Source organism: Branchiostoma lanceolatum, chromosome 1 (assembly GCF_035083965.1).
Source record: "Branchiostoma lanceolatum isolate klBraLanc5 chromosome 1, klBraLanc5.hap2, whole genome shotgun sequence".
In the NCBI taxonomy this organism is placed as follows: Eukaryota; Metazoa; Chordata; class Leptocardii; order Amphioxiformes; family Branchiostomatidae; genus Branchiostoma; species Branchiostoma lanceolatum.
Genome location: NC_089722.1, coordinates 34,662,294 through 34,685,375, shown reverse-complemented (window position 1 = coordinate 34,685,375; position 23,082 = coordinate 34,662,294). Strand labels below are relative to the sequence as shown.

General features: G+C 40.5%; 2 protein-coding genes across 6 annotated transcripts in view; one reads left to right on the top strand and one right to left on the bottom strand.

Moving 5' to 3' along the window:
• LOC136427519 (transcriptional adapter 2-alpha-like) overlaps positions 1–14,078 on the top strand; it is a 35,148-nt gene extending 21,070 nt beyond the window's left edge. For 4 of the 5 annotated variants that reach the window (XM_066416495.1, XM_066416484.1, XM_066416498.1 and 1 more), the window contains 10 exons: positions 1,291–1,363; positions 2,436–2,499; positions 3,138–3,181; positions 4,089–4,199; positions 4,771–4,842; positions 11,008–11,096; positions 11,963–12,006; positions 12,545–12,594; positions 12,909–12,982; positions 13,249–14,078. In XM_066416495.1, the coding sequence (XP_066272592.1) occupies positions 1,291–1,363; positions 2,436–2,499; positions 3,138–3,181; positions 4,089–4,199; positions 4,771–4,842; positions 11,008–11,096; positions 11,963–12,006; positions 12,545–12,594; positions 12,909–12,982; positions 13,249–13,437 (810 nt within the window). In that variant the 3' untranslated portion in view covers positions 13,438–14,078. The remainder of the gene's footprint in view (positions 1–1,290; positions 1,364–2,435; positions 2,500–3,137; positions 3,182–4,088; positions 4,200–4,770; positions 4,843–11,007; positions 11,097–11,962; positions 12,007–12,544; positions 12,595–12,908; positions 12,983–13,248) is intronic. The other variant, XM_066416505.1, reaches the window with a different exon arrangement.
• Positions 14,079–14,080: 2 nt separating this feature from the next.
• LOC136427461 (stalled ribosome sensor GCN1-like) overlaps positions 14,081–23,082 on the bottom strand; it is a 67,526-nt gene continuing 58,524 nt past the window's right edge. The window contains exons 48-55 of the mRNA XM_066416332.1: positions 22,375–22,488; positions 21,764–21,994; positions 20,478–20,786; positions 20,136–20,232; positions 18,790–18,938; positions 17,901–18,005; positions 16,493–16,711; positions 14,081–15,565 (exon numbers count right to left, since the gene is read on the bottom strand). Coding sequence (XP_066272429.1) covers positions 15,434–15,565; positions 16,493–16,711; positions 17,901–18,005; positions 18,790–18,938; positions 20,136–20,232; positions 20,478–20,786; positions 21,764–21,994; positions 22,375–22,488 — 1,356 coding nt within the window. The 3' untranslated portion in view covers positions 14,081–15,433. The remainder of the gene's footprint in view (positions 15,566–16,492; positions 16,712–17,900; positions 18,006–18,789; positions 18,939–20,135; positions 20,233–20,477; positions 20,787–21,763; positions 21,995–22,374; positions 22,489–23,082) is intronic.

Genomic DNA, 23,082 nt, shown 5'->3' with positions numbered 1-23,082 from the left:
GGCTGACGATATAATTAGATTAGCTTTAACCGGCTATTTCAACCTCAAATCTCATCATTACCATGTTAAATCAAACAGAAACAATCTTAATATAAACGTTTTGGTCCATTTTTATTGTGTTATTAGGTTATTTATTATGATGAAAAAAAGCATTTAAAATAATTCACGGTGGCGGACCCAAGATGGCGGATTTCGCTAGTGAAACCTGATATGAATATAATTTTTATGACGTCATTTTGACGTCGTTCCTGTTGCCATCTACAGATAACGTCTTTGGATATATTTATCATACAGAATTTCTATTTAAGTTTTATCGTGTACCTTTGAGTTATATGGAAATACCCAATTTGTTGGTTTTCGTCAATAAAATCACATAAATGACGTCATAGTACGTCGCAACGTCATTAATCTTTACGTTCAGTAAGAGAAGTTGTTTTGTTCACGTTTCTACAAAATTAAATTTTGTAACTATGATCATAATAACCCTTATCATACATGTTACTAGATGACAAGTATCAAACAATAGGGAATATGAGTGCAGATTTTGCTGGGGTCAGTTTTGACCCCACTGGACCACGCGTAAACTTTGTAGGATAACTTAATCAACAATGAGCCAATCTTGGTAAAAACTTGTGAGAAGTTATAAGACATATTATACAAACAAACTCATAGAAGGAATTTTGTTTTCGACTCGAAATGTCAAAATGGCACATGTTGATATACGCCTGGGGTCAGTTTTGACCACATACGGTGGTTTGAGGGTTAAGCATCTGGAGACACACACATACACGCACGCAAACACACACACAAACACACTCATGGAAATAACAATATTCCTGAAACAGTGTGGGTGTTGTCAGATTTTCTTGCTGTTGTAACTGCTGGCAAACATGTACATGTCATGTTGATACTGTTGGGTAATTTCTGATTGCACTAGTAGACAATTTCTTATCCCTTCGATAATAGTTGCAATATTTCTTTCGGAGTTTAAATTCAAAACATTTATAACTGTCACAGCAACCTACCTTTAACTTAATTGTTCGAGCAGATCATTTCATTTCCAAACTGCAACAATTTTTAATCTGAAAACAGCATTTAAAAAGCTGACACCATCCCACATGAAATTGGTGGGTTTGCTTTGCCAGATGTTGTAGTTGATGTGACCTAGAAAGCAATTTGTTGGATCATGGCTGTCTGGAATCTTGGAAGAGTTTGATTGGACTGTGAATAAGGTATAACAGGTTAACTACATGGCTTTGTATTTGTTTTTTCTTCTTTGATTGTGTCAAGGAGTTCAACAACTTCGCAGAATGGGACATCAAAGACATCTATTTCCTTGATGATGATGATGATTTGCTACGAGGTAACTGGCCCTATTTCTGTGTTGAAAATGTAGAAAAGACAGGATTCGTTCCTCAAACAGTGTATGTTATCTAACGTCAATGAAGGTTAGACATCCAGGTAATAAGGTATGCAAGGTGACATTTACTTACTATTAGACATTCAAGCAACTGCCATTGAAAAGATTTTTTAAATGGTTAGACGTTACAGTAAACTTTATCTTTACTACACTCTAATCATCTCTGAGATACAATTATTTTAGGATTTTAGTCCGTGGAACTAGAGTGAATGAAATGCAATAAAAGATCTGGAGATATTTTTTCAGATCTACAATCAGATACATGTAGTTGTCTTCACCTAGCATTAGTATTTACTTGGCAAACAGGAAATGCTTTCAAATAGCTTGGAAGGGAATGGGGTTGATGTGTTGATGTGCTGCCAGGGGCTAATTTGCCCCCTCTCGGAGAGCTTGTGGCCATTTACCTCTACAAGCATGTAACCATTCCCTTTTCTAGAGCCATCAGCAGGCTAGGGCTGTCTCCAGCTTTTATCTTTTTTCTGTCCCACTCATTGTTTGGAAGCCAATGTGTTGAATTTTCCTTGTTAAATTCATCATTTAAGCTTACGAAGATACAGTTTCATCAATTTCATGTCATAAATGCAGATTTTGGGACAGACAAAGTTTTTAAAAATTCTTTCCCAACAAGCAACTTTCCTCATCGGGACGGAGGGACGGGTCCTGGAGACAGCCCTGGTCATCAGCAGGAAGCCTGTATGGGAACAATGGCTCAGCTTGACGGAGTAACGGGGCAGAACCACAGATGTGATCACCCTGCCCATGTATCTACATGTACATTTTCCCTCAGCATAACTGATCCGCGACTTTTTGGACACGATGTCGTGTAATGTCCCTGGAAGTCTGCAATATGTTGGAAGACTGGCATCAATTGCAGATGTCATCATGTTAAAAGTTTACATTAACTTTGGAAATAGAGGGTTGCCTTATGTTTGTTAACCTTGCAATAAAGCTTGTGGGCTCAAAGATTTTTTTAAAAAATTTTCAACATCTTAATCTTCTACTGATTCCATTACAGCATTAAAGCTTGCTGCAGTAGATATTTATCAATCTCAACTCAAGGAGAGATGTAGAAGAAAAAAGTGAGTTGTACATGTTTTTATATTTTTGAAGCAACTTTTAAAGGAATCCAGAGCATTTTATGAGGCTTGAAACTTACCGGTAAATAAAAAACTCCAATTTCTAGCCATTGCTACACATAGTAAGTTTCAAAAGCATTTAAAAAGGAGCAAAGATACGATGTCGTTGTGTGGTGAGAACTGATAGAAAATCCAAGCCCTAATAGACTGATCCTGACTGTCCATCACAATTAGCGGTTCGACCAAAGAGAGGGTGACTACATGTCCGTCAAATATTTGCATTTTTATGTTTTAATTTTGCATTTCTACATTTGGACGGAGTTGGGCGGGGCTATGGTATCGGTCTATTTACACTAGGCGCGTGAAACTAAAATATCACCATGTAGCTTATTTTTGTGCATGATTCATGAATTGAAATAGATTATGCTAATCAGTGAAACAAGATAAATGAAGAAAATCTAATATTTTGTGGAGGTATGATGTCTCATGTACATGTATGTATTAATAACAAATATTCGGTTGATTCTTCCTCTTTGTAGTCAAAGTCATGAACTATTTAATGTTGTAGTATTGGAGGTTTTGTGCTGCTTGATGTTTGGCTTGTTTCAGGAAGTCTTGCATGATTATTTCCTATCCTTCAGAATTACAAGAGACTGTGGACTGATAAATCTGAAGAAGCACCAAAGTGAGAACAGATTTTTTAACACACATTTAAGAGGGCAGTTCAATTACGCATGTATGCATAATGAACTGTACATATCTCTATATCATATGTTGCACGGTAATATTTGCATGCCTGAACTCTCAACAGATTTTATTACATAGCTGGGACCACAAGGACCACAGGAAGAATAGCTGTTAGTAACAATTGTAGATACCAGCTAATTGTGAATCCAAGTGAAGTCAAAGTATGAGCTGCTTATTATTTATGATAAGTGGAATAAGGTGGGAAATTGAAGTCAGTTGAGTTCAGAGCAATCTCCAGGGCCCTATACATGAATAGCATGGATGCCAGACCCCCAAACTCTAAAATATCTATGACGTCCCCACACGATAGATATTTTATAGATTGGGCGTCCAGGCTAGTACATGGAAGGCCACCCAGACGGGAGACATAGGATGTCAAGATCAGTGTGATATGTTTGACCAAAGTTAAGTTTCATAGATTTTTTTGTTGTTGTACAAGCTAACAGATGTATGCCACAAGCTAACAGATGTATGCCATAAATTGAAAAAAGAAAACAGGAAATGAAGAGTTACTGATGTCATACAATACAGTCTGATTTTGTTATAGACTTACTCCTTACTCCACGGAATCTCAAGCCCCAAGCAAAGTCTTCCAGCCAAATTCAAAGAAGATATGAAAGAACAAAAAAAAAATTGTTTTATATACTTGATTATTATGTGTGTCATTTGTAAAACCTTTGACCACTTAGTTTTCATAATGATTTATTGATTTTTTTTGACACACATCAATTTTAGGATGACCAGAGAATGTCATCCATAATAATGAAATCAGTATAGCCTTAGATAAATGACTTGTATTCCCTAATTGTCTCTGATTTCTGGTCTTCCATCCATCCTCCCTACAGTGTATGATAAGAGATACATCAGGGCCATACGGGACATGAAGGATGGATTGAGACCCTTCTTGGAGTTCTTCCCTCCTGAACAGTTTGAAAAAGTTATGGAAGGGCTGATTTGTGAGTTGAAACCATTTTCTTCAGCCTTACATGGAAGGAAGGTATTAGAAGGAAGGGGTCTTTTTGTGATCCTTTCCTTGCTTGAATTACAATAATGTAAAATGATAATTGTTCTTAGCAACTAGTTTGCACCAATGAACATTGAAAGTTAAGGGACAAAATGATTATAAAATGTGCATGACTTTTTATGGTTTCTGCAACAGTCCAACATTATTACATTAATTTTTTGTATAGGCACACTTTATACTGTAAATGTTCAGTCCCTATAGGATGTTTCAGGCCAAATGTTTTACCCAAAACAATAAGGAATTGTGTGACAGTTTGAACATTGGATGCAGAATTGCACATGCACTGTTAATTATAGAATAAACTGGCCATGGAAGTGTTTCTGAGAACTTTCCAAAATGTACATAGTAATTATTATTGGCAAGGAGTGGAGCTTGGGTAGCGGACTAAAGCTAATAAGGCTGGTTGAAGCCAGTTGAGTAATTAGTTATTGATTATTGGTGAGGATTGGAGCTTATGCTTTTTGTGGAGGTTGGCTGCAAAATCTTTTCATGTGTACCTCCAGTGGAGCAGGACATACGGAAGGAAGTTAGAAGACTGCAGGAATTGAGACAGGCTGGAATTTCTACCTTCAGAGGTCAGACACAGAGCATTGTACTGTCAGAAACAAAATTCTATCAGAAACAATGTTCTGGCTAGTTTCATAGATGACAACCAACTTGAAGTTAGTATTGATTCTGGTAGTAGCTTACTGTTGAAATGATATAAATGAGTTCAATATTGATTTTTATATAAAAACTCATTTATAGAAAATTACAGTGGGGTCTTCGGGTTATGCATCAAACCCCGCGTGTATCCCCGCGGGTTTTTGCGTGTATCCCCGCGGGTTTCTGCGTGTATCCCCGCGGGTTTTTGCGTGTATCCCCGTGGGTTTTTGCGTGTATCCCCGCGGGGTTTTGCGTGTACCCCCGCGGGTTTTTGCGTGTATACCCGCGGGGTTTTGCGTGTATACCCGCGGGCCGTCGGTTTGTCCCGCAGCCCGATCTGCAGTGTGAGACCTTCAGTCTAGAAAGCACCAGCGCCGCTTTGTACCACGTTGTTTCGGGTAGATTTTGCAACAATTTTCACGAGCGGACTCTAGAGCAGATTGACAGCCGACTCTGCAGCACATACGGTAAAAATAACAGAACAAATAAACACTAGTGGCGTTATTCCACCAAGATGTATTTTTTTTTATATATCATAAAAAGGTATTAACACCGCAAATCATGACGTGTCCGATGATGCGACGCGGACGCCTCGCTGCCGCGGCTAGCGTCAGGGCCACCCAAAGAAGATGGCATCCGTGGTAGCGGTATTATGTACTTGTACTCATAATGAATAGTGTACGTTTAATCATTGTAGACGCTACTGTAAATAGAATAATTTGTGTTTGTCTGGTAATCTTCCGGCAAAGATAAACTATCTTAGCATAACAATAACAAATTCGAGCTCCGAACAAAATGCTATCGGAATGATCGTCAGGGAATGACCCGTACGGCTCCTGTAGTCGTGCAAAGTCCTGGAGGTCCCACTACCAGGTACACAAGGCACACGGCACGGGAGAGGCATGTCTATTTGACAAGCGTCGACCTGCAGTTATCGTGGGAACCGATACCGCTTCCGCATTGAAAACTGGAACGTGACCTGTTTATGCAAATTTGGAGGCTCCTAAAGTTTGACGCACGACGCGCAAACACCATGGCATGGGGCATGTTCCTTTGTCATGTTGGCGTCATGTTGTCGAATTAAGGATTTCTAGTGCAAACATGAGATCTGCATCATTGCGGTCGGAAATAGATAGATATGATGGTCTTTTTACGCGTGTTCTGAGTATGTAACTTGTTCAGATACCAGTGGAATAATTTGTAGCAAAAATTGAACCTCCCGAATTTGTAACTTGAACTGGTCTTGTCCAGACCCCAGGTGGATTCGTGCACGGCTCAGTTTGATTGACACATGGGCGGCGAGGCGCGGTTTCTTTGACGGCGTGTTTTCAAAGAAGCGGACCGCGCTGATTGTAATACCATTCTGAACGTTGTTTTTTTCTTCTCCGCCCTGTGTTGACATGTACTTATTTTTTCATTGTTTGTTCTATTATATTCTATAAACAGTTTCGGAGAAATCGAAATTTATCTTGGTGTGGGTGTAAATGATCCACGCGATCTGAGTACTAGTATATGTGGTAATATTGTCGTATGAATCCCGTACTACATGTATATTGAAATGCTTTAATTTTTAGTTATTGTTTTCTTTTTCAGATAAAATTTCCCCGGAAGTTTGGAGGCACGCTTTTAACTGTGTGATACTATTCGCCGAATTGGACCATCGCCGAACTATTTTACCAGTTATTTTGTGTGGAATTGTCTTTTTTTCATGGTTTTTGACTTTGAGTTATTTCTTACATACAAGTCGGTACTTTGTCCACCGCAACCCTTGACTGTTTATTATAAACGGAACTATTTCAACATCCAACTAACAGCTATTCACTAACACGTTCATGTTCTTTGAATTATTACTAACATACGTTAAGTAACCTACCGCCTGTCGTAATTATCAAACCAAACTAATCACGACTAAAAGCTAATGTTACTTCTGTAGTAACTTACCAAAAATGAGCAATTAGTTACAACTGAAATGTTGAACCAAGGATGTTATAAACTTGGTCGAGCTAGTACCCGAAGGATCCAAAGATTTTGGAGCATACCTCTAGCAGCGCCTTGGCTGTTGTCTCACCAGTCGCAAAAATGTCCCACTCCTGGAACAGTAGCTGCCCAATGATGATCGATGATCCTGGTATAAACTTACCTTCCGTCACCCCTGTATATGCTGTGACGTAGTGTGTACAATGTACATGACATTGTGTTGTTGACAAACAAAACAAACCAAGCACAAGTGAAGAGGAAACATCCTTCAACAACCCATAACAGTTGTCAAACATGTTAGAAAGTTTACATAGTAGAAGTTTAATGTTAGTTACGTTAAGTACAAGCGCCAACACAATTTGAACAGATATGCGACGGAACTTTGAAAGGAAAACAACATTTGTGTTTTGTGTCTGTTTCATACCATCATTTTGAAATCAAGAAATGATGATAAATATTTCAGCAATCATTGCTTTCTATCTGTACTTGATGTGATCAAGACGTCTAAAATCGTCGAAACGCCGAATGTATTCCCTGTGGAATGGTTGAGTCGATCCGATGACCATGAACGGCCCACAAGAGCTCCGACGGAAACAGGTAGGTCTTGTTGGTCGCCCAGCTGCACTCTCGACGGCCCAAGAGCTCCGACGGAAACAGGTACATGTAGGTCTTGTTGGTCGCCCAGCTGCACCCTCGACGGCCCAAGAGCTCCGACGGAAACAGGTAGGTCTTGTTGGTCGCCCAGCTGCACCCTCGACGGCCCAAGAGCTCCGACGGAAACAGGTAGGTCTTGTTGGTCGCCCAGATGCACTCTCGACGGCCCGAGAGCTCCGACGGAAACAGGTAGGTCTTGTTGGTCGCCCAGATGCACTCTCGACGGCCCAAGAGCTCCGACGGAAACAGGTAGGTCTTGTTGGTCGCCCAGCTGCATCCTCGACGACCAGCAGTGGTATTCCACGGAAGCCGGCAGATGGAAACCTGAATCATAGCTTAGAAAAGTAGCTACTGATGTCTATTCATTCACTATATTGTTGTATTCGTATTAACTTAATTAATCATAAGGCCTGATAGCGTATAGCCTTCATCAACGTAAATAACTTATCCATAAATATATACTCCAGTAGCTCCCGCCATTTGTATTCATTTCGCAGTCAAAAATCCTTGATCAGAACTTTTCTAACTTACTTATACTATCACATAGCCCACGATAGAGACATTTTGCACGTCTGTATTGACTTTGATTATAGACATCCGTCCGACCCGATAAAAGAGGACCGACATGTGTACTGTCAATCACAACCATAGCAACAGCCAGGCTGGGGGGACTGACTCTACTGTCGGAGTGGATGAGATTCGTTGTTTACTTTTCTAAATCAACTAGGCATAGGGTACAATAACATTCCTGTTTTATCGATACTCTTTATTATTACTTATCTTTATTACTTATCGATATGTTACACACACTCTTCGCTATTGATCATGAGTCAGCACGTGTGTACGAAGACCCGCCGGCGCCCTGTGTCAAATTACTGAAGTTTCAGCCGGCGGACACAGGCAAGCGCAAGCCTAAAACCTGGAGATTCGAAAATCCAACTTTGGTCGATCAACTAGTATTCTATTTCTGTCAAAACTGTTTTTAAATGGAACCGATACAAAATTACAATGCTCGTATCGATGCTTGTGAAAATTCGAAAATATCAGGCTGGGATCTACAGGGGCGTGTTTGACTCTTTCTCGTCGGCGTGCGAGTTTTTAAAGGTGATTAAAGGGAGTTGTTCATTACTGCATAAAATGACCGTCTTGGGCGGCAAGTGCAAGACAGAAATCGATCTCGGTAAAATCTGATATTTTTCTGCTATAAAGTATAATATGATCTCTTACCAGCCTACGTTGATCCGTATAAGGGGGGAAAGTTTACATTGGAATCTCCTAATTGGCATGACGATTTTGCGGCGTCAAAATCAAGAACGGATCAATATCCTTGACCATGATGCCATTTTCGCTCAGACAAAACCTTTAGTAAATGCCAATCTAACAAGTCTGGTCGTCGTAGAGCAATGAAAGTCCCACCCAGTCTGTGACCGGGATCAGGAGCCCGAAACGCAGTGATAAAACTATTAAAAGTGTCCGAGGTCGGCAACGAAATCTACGCTGAAAAAAATCAATTAGTCTTCAACATGTATGACTCAAAATCTGATTATTGCCAATCTCTTATTTGTCTTTCTTTTTTAGAACCGCGAACGTAAACACTATCGTCCCGCCGCACTATGTCAACGCAAGCTGCGTAACCAACTTTTTTTGGGGTCAACAACCTCATGCGCACCGCTTGGAAAAAAAAGGAAACTGGCTTCTTCCGATCAATCACTCACTGTATCCATAAAATGTCCTTGCCGTATCCAACGTTACTGTTGTGAAATGGACGCTCTAATCAGTTATTACGGTACGGACACGCAAGCTCATTATAAACCGGTACCGAAATCTCCGTAATAAAGTGTCCACCGGCCCCAAAAAATTGTCGCCGTGAAATGTGACCGATGTACACAAAATACAAATGGCCGCGAGGGATTCCATCGGCGCTCAACAGATCGTCCGTGAGTTCGGAAGCGCCGCTGGCCTGAAGGTCTCACACAACGTTTTCCGCCTTGCGGGTTCCGTGACACAATTTTTGCCCCGCGGGGATACACGCAAAAACCCGCGGGGATACACGCAAAACCCCGCGGGGGTACACGCAAAACCCAGCGGGGGTACACGCAAAAACCCGCGGTGATACACGCAAAAACCCGCGGGGATACACGCAAAAACCCGCGGGGATACACGCAAAAACCCGCGGGGCATTGATGCATAACCCGAAAGCCCCACTGTATATAGTACTAACTGTCTCTCTCTCTATATACAGACGAAGCCACTTAATTGCACCTCGGATAAACGCACCTTCCATTTAATTGCACCGAATCCCAATATCCAAAACCAGTTCCCATTCACTGCATTGTTAGTGACTCCGCATATCTGCACCGGGCATGGTCACCAAAGCCGGATAACTGCACCATTTTCCCAAAAAAATCCTCGACAAGTTAACTGAAAAGGTGCGCTAAAATAGGCAAACGCGGTGCAAATGAGCCGATACCTGCCGGTGTAAAGGCGCAATACCGCCAATATGTCTAAAACTGTTTTGAGTAACAAAAGAAGGCGGTCTCCATTGACAGTTACGCTGATAGGAATCGTATGGGAGGTCCCGGGCGGGTCACCCGTAATCAGTAACCAAGTTTTAGTTTCAATTCCTAGTTTCATGGCGGTACATGATTTACGTAAATCGAAAACTGCACTCTACGTAATGTAACACAGAAACTGTTATCCCATGAGTGGCATGACGATGTTTCAGAATGCCTCCCCTGTAACATTACGTGTGTTGTAATGCGGTAGATCGCATGGAAAAATGAAAGAATGCAAAATCATTTAAAACAGGTTCGTAGTCATTTATTTATTTTCAGCAAAGGGTCAATAGATAAATGAATTAAGGGCTTAATGAGTTTAAGGGCTGTTTTCTTTTTCAATATCGGGCGTAGCCCCATTGGACACACTCACTGCAGTTGCCTGGCTATTTTGGGGGGCACGGCCGGGCCCCGGATTTTTTTAAAGCAGTTGAAATCGACCTGGGGCCCGGTGACAGATAGTCGCCGTAACCTAATCGTAAAAACACCGAGAGGTACCCCCGTTTCTGACAATCTACGGGGGAAAAGTTAATAACTGAATAATTTCGTCTGTTTTCTTTGTGGTAGTGTGTCTGACTAACAATACACCCCCTCGCCCATGATGGTGCGGTCCAGCTGGGCATTTCGCATAATTGCACCAGCCGGATAATTGCACCAAAAACGCTGACAAATGGGTGGTGCAGTTAAGCGGATTCTACTGTATAAGAAAATATGATATTGAACTTATTTGTATGATTGACAAGTTTTAATCTGAAAGAACCATCAGTTATCATTCATGTACAGTGTATTAACTATATGAACACTAGTCTTGTTGAACCTTACCCTACCTTACTAGTCTTGTTGAAACTATTGACAAAAACAGTGATTGGAATGACCTGAAACTGAAGGCATTTTTCCCTATGTCTACAGCGGGGCAGCTGTTTGAGAAGCTCAGGCTTCGTAGGGAGGAGGAACTTGGAAGGAGACATATGCTCACTGATGTCCTCAGCAACATGCAGGTACCACAGCAGGACCAAATGTAGTGATGTTGACCCACTCTGTGAGGGATTGGCTTCTCATCATGATGCATGCGAGTGACTTGTTCTATTTCACCCATACTACACCTCTATTGCAGCAGTATGTGAAAATAGCACTGTCACGAACCTAAAACCACTGACAACACCCCATGTCATCCTGAAAGCGAAATCAAATTCCCGCGAACTTAAATGCAGGCGTGCATCTGTTTATGGTGACAACTCGCCCCGTGTCCCGCCCAGGACCTCCCATACAATCGCTATAAACGTGATTGTCAATGGAGACCACCTTCTTTTGTTAGTCAAACTGGTTTTAAACATATTGCCTATTGTGCCTCTACACAGGCAGCTATTGGCTCACATGTACCACGTTTGCCATTTTTTAGCGCACCTGTTAACTTGTTGACAATGTTTGAACATATTTGGTGCAGTTATCCGGCATTGCCGACAATGCGTCATGCAGATATGCGGAGTCACTAACAATGGAGTGAATGGGAACCGGTTCAGGATTTTTGGATACGGTGCAATTAAATGGTGTGTGCGTTAATCCGATGTGGCTTCTACCTGTACTACTATGTAACACTTGCAACTGGAGCAGTGACGTCAATGTTTTGCTGCATGGTTCTATGAGGTATGGTAGCGCAAGCACTGTTCCGTTAGGTAAGAACTCCGGGGTGTGATCCAGCCTGTGAAGAAGAAAAAAATTAACGTTTAATTTGTATCCGAAGTGTAGGATTTTTACATGACATCCTTTAAGGCTGTATCTGTAAATAGGCATCTTAGAGCCCCTCCCGTTAGTTAATAGATGTTCTTATAGATGTTCTATCAACCTTCCTAATTGTTTTTTTCAGGATGAATTTGCCTGTCAGCAGTGGCTGCATCGCCAGGCCCACATGTGAGTGCTGTACTTATTTCACCAGACAGGTAGATATGCAGAAATAACCTTCAGATTGATGATTGTCATTGCGTGCCAGCCTGAGGGAACTAAATACAATCATTGCATGTGAGTAATGGATTTAACGTTCTATTGGGATTTTGTTAAACTAATTGGCAGCTCCACAAATTACCTTGTTCATGTTCTTGGGGGTATCTTGAAATAAGATATGATTGTATTGCTGCAAACCCAAGTTGTTTTTGCACGTGCAAACAAGTCATGACTCAAGTCAGCCCAGACCCATCTCCTGGCACCTCACTCCAGGGTCCTAACCATTCTACTTGGGTGGGGTCATCCCACTTCAACATAACAATGCACACTTGCACAACCACTAGCATGTGCACACCAAATTACACTCACACGTGCACACCCACTGACATATGCACACTCAATTACAGATTCTTTACCACTAATGTTAGTATTGAAAACATCTGGTCTAAAAAAACTCTTTTTTCACTTAGTCTAGTATGAGTTTGAAAGATGTCACATTTTCTTGCAGGGATGGAAATCCTAGCAATAACATCCCTTTACTACCACTATCATCCACAGGTCAGTGTTCTGCATTACTTACATGTACCCTATATTGAATTTCTCTTTAGTCACTTATAATGGAGATACCTGATTAGAACCGGAGTAGTTCCAAGATCTTTCTTAAAAGGTCAACAGCTACAGCCACCTGTTTGTTGACCTGGATGCCAGGCCAGCGCTAACAGCTGCTGTCTGACTTAGTCTTGACTATAGTCTTTTGTAGTAGATGAGTCACAGTGGGAGTCTTCTGCTCTGTCAGCTATGATTAGCTGGCCACCTTTAGTATTGTTATTGTGCATTGAATATAATTTTTATCTAGTATCTTTTTCTGTCAGCTCGCAGGAGTGCCCCACCTTTGGATCTCACACAGTTTGGAGGGTATGATAAGCTCACTGAAACAGAAAAAGAGGTAAAGATTTTCTGGCTATTTCCAGTGCTTTGCTGATGTATACTCGTCTTGCATGTCTCTGACTACATTTCCATGAAGCTCAGTCTTTACAGCCGCAATTATTAATACAATATACCAAGTTGATACATAGTGTAGTATTTCATGATACGTCTTCCATGATAATTGAATTCATTGTATCATGAACTGCTACCTTAAAAGTAAATATTTTCACCATCATGATATAAATTTCCACTCACAAGAAAAAAATTCTCTACTTTGTTTGACAGGTGTGTGCCAATGTCCGGTTCCTCCCAGAGGCTTTCTTTGAGTACAAAGACATCTTGCAGAGGGAAGCTGAGAGGCAGGGTGGTCTGCGGCTAGCTCAGGCCAGGCAGCTACTCAAGATTGATGTCAACAAAACCAGGAAACTCTACGACTTCCTCATGCAAGAAGGTGTCATCTCAAAACCAGATTAAGATGTTTTGAAATACAGTGGAAAACGGGTTGTCTCTAATTAGAGAGAGAACTTGAATGTAATATGCAGTTGAATTGCAGTGTGTGGTGATAAATGTAAAACTTGTAGCTAGCTGTGCATTGTATAGTGAATTTTTGATCAATTTCTGAAGACACCGTGACTTATCTATGATTTATCTCAAAATTAGAGGCAGAACCCTGTCAGAGAGTTGTGTTAAATTAAACATTTTGATCATTGGATTAAAATTGAAAAACATGGAAAGCAGATATGCTGCAGAGTATTTAAAATGAAAAATGACTTCCCACTGTTGATAGCTACATGCACAAAGACCTTATTGAAATAATGAGGGTTATGTTCTTCGATATTATCTTGAGGAAGGAATTTCTTTTCTAAGTGAAATCATCAGAATGTTAAATTACATTTAAATTCTACTGCCGAGAACGGTATGTATTTCGTCTAAAGCAATGTACTAAAACCTTAATAAATGCTATAGACCTGGTGCATGGCTTGTAGCCGCTACATGTAGATGACATGTACATGTAGCAGTGTAGTAATAATTTACTAGTCTAAGATGGTACAGAAACAAGGGCTAGTAAAAGTTTAATACACAGAAATTGTAAACAATAAAGACATGTTACAGCAGGTTTGTTGACATCATCTTTACTTTTCGGTTGAAAGAAATCTAATAATCATTGAATATAAAATCAGAACATATTCAATCATAAACAAAGCATACAAAGTAATTTCTATTACAGTAGAGAAGAGTACTGGCCTTACTCTCCAAGCAGAGGAGGAGTTCTGGCTGTTTTTTTACTTTTTTTTAGGCATTTTTGTCGGGTTTTCTACTTTGTCATTTTTTTCTATCTCTTGGGTATGGAGAGAAAAAAAAGACAGAGTAGAAAGCCCGACAAAAACGCCTATAAACACGTAAAAAACCAGCCGGAACCCCTTCTCTGCTCCTCTCCTCTGGTTTGTACCTTGATGTATGACGGGTAATGTGCTGCCTCTTTTAAGAACATTTAATTGGGGGCATTGGAAAACAACTACAGATTCAAGACTCCATTCTGCAGACAATATCATTGTAAATAAGATATCCAAACTAAAGCCAGTGCTTTTGTACCTCATCCAGTACAATCCTGGTCACTGTTTCATCAGACACCAACACTTATAAGTCTTCAGTACTAATTCACAGTGACAAGAGAAGCTGCACTGCGAGCTTACATTGTACATTTTCTCAGAAATCAAAACATCAGTGAATTTTTTTATAAATTTTAGAGCATTTTGGTAATTCTTAGAATCGCATAACCCCACTATGTAAGATTGGGTCAATACAGAAAGTCAATTTTCCTACCATTTCTTTACATGGTAAGCTGACTAAACATTGTAGAATTGCATACCAGTATTCAGGAAGGAATGTTACAACATCATCGCACCATAGAAACATGTTTAAAAACTGTGAACTTTCAACGAAAACAAGGCCAGTGGGCAGTTGTGGGCCACACATGGCTACTACTATCAGCCCAACTGCCCAGTGTTTACAGTTCAACACAGTTTCTGCAAAAAACCCTTACCAGAGTTCTTGTAGTTTTTAGGGGGGAAAAGCTACTTCATCAATGCCCTACAAACTTCATTATATCTTATCCTCATGCGAAAAGATATAAATGTTTGCAAAGAAGATCTTCATAACATCAGCTATAACATCATATCAAGGTCCACTGAAGTGTCGCTAAGTACTTATCCTATCCAAGGGGACCTACCAGTGTGCAGAATGTTGTTGTTTACGCCAGAAGGGTCTACCTTCAGGTGGTGTCACAACCTTTTGCAGCTTGTTTTTGCACAGTTCACAAACACCAGACATGCCAGAATAGGCAAATTAATGATGAAAATATGCTGAAAAGTGGTTATACATATCATTTTACAAGAATATCTTAAATTTTAGTGCCAAAATCTTACATAGTGGGGCTTTAAGAGGTTGAAAAGCAAAAACGAAACAAATCCTATGCCATAATGATGGTGTCATCAAGGTCCTCTTCCTTAGGTTCGGGTTGAGAAGCCACTTTTTTCAGAGCCCTTTTATGGCACTCATTTAGACTTTCTGCTGCTCCAGAATCCAGAGTCCTTAGGCAAGCCTGGGGGGGGGGGAGACAAAACAGAATCATTCAGGTGAGCAAATGATGTCCCACAGGTGAGACACATCAATTAATTGAGTTACGCATAATTCAATCGGGTGTGTAGAATTGAACTGGTGTTGGATCAAAGGTAAAACTTTTCAATATGTGTTGTACTCAGATATAGATGTTTTTAAGTTTTTATTCTTATCATACCATGGGAAGGAATGTCATTTCTTCCTATTAAATGATGGGATTTATTTTCTCTTACTTTGGACGAGGCCTGTATTAGAGCCTAGAGGCATTCTTATCAGAATGTAACAGATGCTATTGGTACAGCTTGTTTCTTTATCGGTAGACTCTACCGTAATAACAGACCTGTTTTGTTCTGTATAAAATCATAATCAAGGTAGGGCTATAGTTTTGAGACAATTGTTGCCTTCTAAACCAACAGTGACCTGAAGAGTCGGTTGTAAAGACAACTTAATTTAGTGAAAGAAAAGTCTTCTCACATCTACAGGCCACACACTGGTTGGAAAACAAGGATGCTGAGTGTACAGTCCACAGTCATGATGCCTATAGAGGCTTCGTGTGGTGCAATTGGTAAGGTGTTTCGCCCAGAACCGAGAGGTCCCGGGTTCAAAACCACTGCTATGCCCTGATGTTGTGCCCTTGGGAATGGCACTTTACACATAGTCAACTTTCCTCACTCCACCCAGGTGTGAATGGGTACCTGGGTTGGGGAAGGTCGTATCGAGGTCATCTGCTGGCGCCGAATGGCAGCCGCCCAGACCCTTGCGACAGTTCCACAAAGTGCAAATGTGGAGCAAATATGTATCTGTTGTGTATTACATGATTGTACATGTATGTGATTGTAAACCTTGCAGCAATTGGCCACCATTGCACGGGTAATTTCTGACCACTAAACCATATGAACCCCACACTAACCTGCAGGCTGTCCTCTCCCTCCCTGAGCTGCAGCAGTGACACCAGTGCCAGTTCACTACTGGCCTGCACTGCTGTGTTCTTCTCCTTAGTGTTACTAACCAAGGCAGGAACCAGAGCACGGCACACACTTAGTGGAAGAGGGTTGCTTGACTTCTTGACCACATGGTTCACCCCCTGGGCTGCCACCATTTTGATGTCATTAGATGAATGGTTAAGAGCCTGGAACACAGAAAAATTAACTAAGAATCTGTATTTCTAAATTAAATATACAATTTCAAAAAAGAAGACTCAGTGCATGAATCAAGAATAACAAATTTACCTTAAAGTTCTAATCTGAGAGGGTCTGCATAAGCTTGTTTTTCGAGGGGCGACACGCCCTCCAGACTTTTCGCCAGAGTCGCGACATGCTCCCGGGAATTTAAAAAAATCTTGATACCCTTTTCATGCCAATTCTTGCATTTTACGGGCAAATTTTGCTGGTACTATAATGTAAGTTAAGTAACTAAGTTAAGGACATATCTGTTTGCAAACAAATACAGAAGAGTTTCAGATTGAGTTTGGGGGGGGGGTGCTCTTGATTGTGAAATCTTGATCCCCTGAAACGCTTACAAAATGTAGTTTCATAAATTTTGATGGGCAAACTTGGCTGGCAGAGTGGATAATATACAGAAGGGTTTCAGCTTGAATTTTGAGGGGCGGTGCCCACCCAACATATTTTTCTGCGGGCATGCTTCCCCGGAGAAAATGTTGAAATCATGACCTGCCGAAATGCTATTTTTGAGGAATTACTACTAATAACACCTAACGCTGAATTCAGGATGACAAATAACACGCTACGTAGAATTGAAACGCCCAGTACCACTTCACGATTAACATACCAACAACGCTTAACATTGAAATAGTATGGGCCGGCTACAATTAACAATGAATTAAAATAGGCAGGCTCTCATCTGAATCATACAAAAAGTCTTGCGGGATCTGGTGCGACAATAAAAATGTAACTTAAAAATATTATTTTGATGTATCAAATGTACTTCATATCAGTTCAAATGAATAGATGGGGGCAACAGATGGTAAGTTTTACAGGGTCATGAGCAAACAGAATCTCCAATGGCCAGGGACATAAATATCTACAAAGGCAGGAACATAAAATATACAAGAGTTTTCCCAATCTGTATCTGTCACAGGAACGTGATTGTGTAATAATTTGACCATCCATGTTTCCATGCACTGATTTGGAGCTGATCTATATCCACCACATCCATCCAAGTGTGTGGCTGCCATGTCAACCCTCCTGATCAGGTGTAGGAACTGACACGGTCATCATACTTGAATATCTGTATCTGTACTTCTGTATGATCTGAATACAAATAAAGATTGATTGCATAACATAACATATCCACCCTACCTTGACAGCTGTAGTAAGCAGAGGTTTGGGGATGTCAGCAGTGCTGGATACAACATGCGTCAGGAGAAAGCCTAGGGCACGGACTCCACTGCTACAGATGGGGATCTGGAAGGAGCGTCATGCTATCATTCAAACTGGACATTATGCCATGATAAAGACCATGGGTGCACTAAACAAGCACCCCAGAAAATGGAACTGGACTAAGTGTAAACTATCACTGCTCAGTCTGAAACTGGCAGCTCTGCTGTTCATATGTAGTAGGCTTGGTTAAAAAAGCCACTCTTCAAGACAGTTTCTACTATGTGGAAACAACAGATAAGACATGAGGGATTGACTGTACATAAATTAATTAAAAAATGAATGTAATTTTCTAATGAACAACTTTAGCGAGCGTAGAATGAAAGGCAGCAACAAGACGAACACGGCTTGTTTTCAACATGGAAGCCTGGTTGGGCAACCATTATGGAGGGACGCATCACATTGCTCCTTGTGAATTTTACTGCTTAGGCCATGTTGATCTGAATTATATGGATGACATCCTCTGGGGACCCCAAAACTGAAGCGAGCGTGCGAAGAAAAAAAAGGTTGGCAAAAAAAAGGTGCCTTATTTATAATAAATCTATGTGGTTAGTAAGGATGAACAAAACTTTCACATCTTCTTCTTTGACTTTGGCTTTGTAAGACATTTTAGTAATCAATTTTCCAAAATATTTTTGTGCAATTCACATTCTCATTTGCAGCTGCTTTGTACAATTTACAGTATGGCCAAAGACTATTCGAAAATGGACGAAAATTGATGCATGCGCGGATGTTATCCATATAATCAAATCAATGTTACCATAATTTTATGTAGATGGCTAATTAAGAGACCAGCATTAGGATATTTTACCCTGTCTGCTGCACAGCTGGCAATAACAATGTCTGTCACTTTGTGCTCGAACTGTCCGTCCATCAGCCTGCTCGCTGCCTCCTTCAAGGCCACAGTCAGCGCAACGCTGCGACCTTGTCTCAACATCCAATCAGCTGATGGATCATGGTCTGTTGGCATGTTGACATCACACGTGAGAATTGTGAAATCATTTTGAAATTATACAAAGTGTGCATTCTGTATTTTGGTTTACTAAGAACATGCAAAGGGTTAATGACCTGCCCCATTTGCTACATGTATAACCACCGAATAAAATCGCTAAGTGAGCGAATGGTTATAGCAAATGACCAGACCTAATGACACCATATACACTGAGAAATATACAGGTCATTAATATCAATGTAGAAAATCTGTGTGGTTGAGCACGAGAACCTTATAAACCTCATTGCTATAACGGAAATTAGTGAATTTGAAATTCGTATAATATGCCTGTCAGAAACCTGTTGCCATGGCAACACGAAAATGATAAACTTATACTATTATCATTAAATTGTTACCAACTAAATTCTACAAAAAGGCACCAAGTTTGGTGTTCCTAGCGTTCAGCACTTATACATTTGTACGACGTCAAAGTTGGCGCGGGCACTTTTAGCCCCCCCAGTCTAGATACGGTTAAGTAAGGATGTAAAGCCAATAGACGGTCACGGAAGTTGAAACTTAAAAATAGCATGGGAGTGCCTTGGGAGTATATGCTCTAAAACTTTTCTTCATTTTCTTGGAAATGACTGGATTTATTCAATAGAGATTTTTTTCAAGTTTCTGCTGTTGAATTTGGAAAAGTTTTTTTTTTGGTAGTAGCCAAGGGTGATCTTAAATCCCATTTGGAGGCAGAAGTAAATTTGAACGATAGCATTTGATAGGATTCAATAATTTTTTCAAAAACTAATGATCATTACTTTAATATAAAATTTGATTCTGAAACTTTCATTTTGCACATCAAACAGCACATGTGTACAAGTGTACCAGCATTTGTGTGCGTGAACTTCAACTAAGAAAAGTTTCTAATAATCACAAATTGAATTGAAAAATCTAAGCCTCTCCATAACAAGGAGTACAGCCATGCATAAAGGACGCTTAGTTTGCAACAATGTACTAGTTAAATTTACCCGTCTTTATCCACAAATTGCTAGTCAGTACAAAAGTTGCTGGCATTTCAAAAAAATTGTCAATCACAAAGTCTAAATCACAAATAACTATGGGTAAAGTTTGTGTTTGATTAGTATTGCATGCGTATCTTCCTGCACACATCATATAATTAGGATATCACAACTAGAAGCTTCTGAATCAGCAGTCATGAAAAGGCTTACCAAGTATATGGTCCAACATGATGGTGTTAAGTTCACTGTCCGGTACCACGGCACACAAGGCACCCACACAGCCAGCAGTTGCCAGGCGACTGCCATCCTGAACAAACATGACAAGATCAAATCTCCACTTAGACATGTAGTGGATGTGAAGGTGACAAAGAGAGTCCCAGACAATTCATGTCTGAGACTTTCACTGATACAATGACTATATCAGTAAACAATACTGTAGGGCTCTAGGCGACAGGCTTGAAAGTTTACGAGGATGCCATAGTCATCAAATTTGTGTTTTCTACACAAATAATACGTTGTGACCTTAAAAGGCCCATAGTCAGCAGGCTTTACCTCTGGGAATCCCAGCATACCCAGAAGTGTAGTTGTCAGCTGTTTCCTGATGGCATCTCCAGCCTTCCTCCCGGCACCTGTCACCACACCACGCAGGGCCTGTAGGCTCGTCTCACGGATGGAATTGTCATCTGCATTCTTCACCTGTGTGTGCAGTTCTGTGAAGAGTGGGTCCACCCTGGTGTGGATGACCACCAGCTTTTCCAGTGCATGGGCTGCCTTCAGCCTGACAGCGCGGTTGTTGTCATTCAGGGCCTTCAAAAACGTGGTTTGAAGCTGGGGTAGGAAAGGCTTCAGCATCATGCCAACCTTTGGGAAAACATCATCATATCATTAACATTTCTGCATTCGCAGTACCAATTATGCAAATAAACCTTATGTCATGGCTGGGCCTGATGCGGGTGTTCTGGACCGGGCTTCCATAGAATATTTCGAATGCATTTCGAGCGAGCTGGTTGTATCATAATGTATCACACTGGGTTGAGTGGGTTCCACCGTGTTCTACTCTACAATGTATATGAATGAATGAAAGACCTTTATTGTGCATTCATGCCCCGAGGGGCTAGGTACAGGTCGTCTAACTTAACACATGGAACATACAAGGACATAATACAACAATACAAGCTGTAAACATATAGTGTAGACAAAACGTGTTATTAAACTAAGCTAGTCCAGTAGAGTCGACTTCTTCTCGCTTCTTTGTACATGTGTAAATATATGAACAGACAATATTTCTAATACAAGGATTATCCAGGCGTAATAAAAATATGTATTTGTCTGTTGCATCAAGATGTTCCAAATATGGGATTTTTTCTTTAATAAGGTTAAAAAGTACACTTCTTTCGCTATCGTATAATTTACAGTCTAGGACGAAGTGTTGCTCATCTTCTACTCGATTTAAATTACAATGTTGACAAAGTCTATGTTGTAGAGGCGTGCGGTTGTGCCTTCCTGTTTCGACATGTAATCTGTGGCAGCTAACCCGGAGTTTAGTAGTAGCCACTCTGTGTTTGATGTTACTAATGGATAAATACTCTTCTTCTTTATACAATGACTTAAACAGACGGTAAGTTCGGAGTTTGTTGCTGTAAGATTTATCCCTGTTATCGTTGTGGATTTCGGCTGAGAATGTTTGAGTATAGATGTCTTTTAATCGTTGACTAATGGAGTTAATGATATGTGAGAAATTTGTTCCTAAGGATACTTGTGGGCTCCAAACAAAGGCATAACCGCATTCCTCTAGCATGTTACGGACACCGGATGCCCAGCATAATATATGTACCTACCTTCCCCAGTAGAAGACCCAGGGTGTCCAGTACAGCTGCTTTGACATTCCAACTAAACCTGTCCCCCAGGATACGGATTAAGGGTCCAGTAATGTTGACCACAGAGGGTTTCAAGGCTTCAGAACTGGTTCTTTTGATGACCTCTCCTAGTCCTAATGCTGCCTGCTCCTTTAACTCTGGAGAACCGTTAAGTATTCCCTCCCTGAACACAGGCAGGATGGGAGTAATACCCTGTAACATAACAAACGCAGAAACTCATTGATAAGTGATACAAAGTTGATGACAGAGATATGATGGTGAGTATAAGTCATGCCACTTTTTGTGTTGAGTGTAAATCAATTTGGAGCTGGAGTAAAAATTTGTCCCAATCTCACCAATCAGAAAAGGATGATTTTATATACATGTATAAGTTATGATAACATTCTGTTCAGGAGCATAAAAAAAGTTTCCTCCCTGTTTGAGGTTAAATACTTCACATGTCAAAACAACATTAGGCATGACAAGTACTCGTAGACACCCACATGTTTTGTCCATTACTAGTCAAAGCTCCAGACAGTGACAACCTCTGAAATACTCCCATGGCACTGGTAGAATAATTGGTCTGAACTGACCTTTTTGGGTAGACAGAAGCCAGGCAGCTCCTGTTGTTTGCAGTCCTGTACAGAGTAGCGGACAGCTTGTCTCACGCTGGGGAGGTGCTGCTGAAGGGCTGCGGCGTCCAGTCTCTACAACAGTGGAAAAACACACCTTAGTACAGACTAATATCTGAGGGAAAGGTTCTATGGAACAAGGAACAACAGCCTGAGAACAATGTGTGACATGCACAATATACATGCAATTTCTTAGTTCCAAGGCACTTGTACATGCAGTCATCTGTTTATTACAACAGGGGTCACTTCATAGTCTCACAAACTATTCTGAAATGACCAAAATATGATCCAAGTTGAGGGAATTTTGCCTCAAAACACTAATGAAACATAGCTTACAGTATGTTCCATTCAGAAGGAAATTTGTTAGCTAAGGGCTTACCAAATTTGACACATCCTCTGCATGCATTTGCATGATGTCTAATAATGTCAAAATCATTCACTAACTTCTGAATGAAATCTCCATCATTGGCCACTATGGAATTATAGTATTCTGTCATTAATAATGCAAATTAAATATTCATTTGCATAATTGATATCTATTGATATTCATCTCTCAGTTTCCCATGTCATGTGTTTGAGAGTCCTATAATGAAATGCAGTGGATTTATAAACTTTTCTCCCTAATTATGTAAATTAGCTAATGATTTGCATAACTAGCAAATGGTTTTG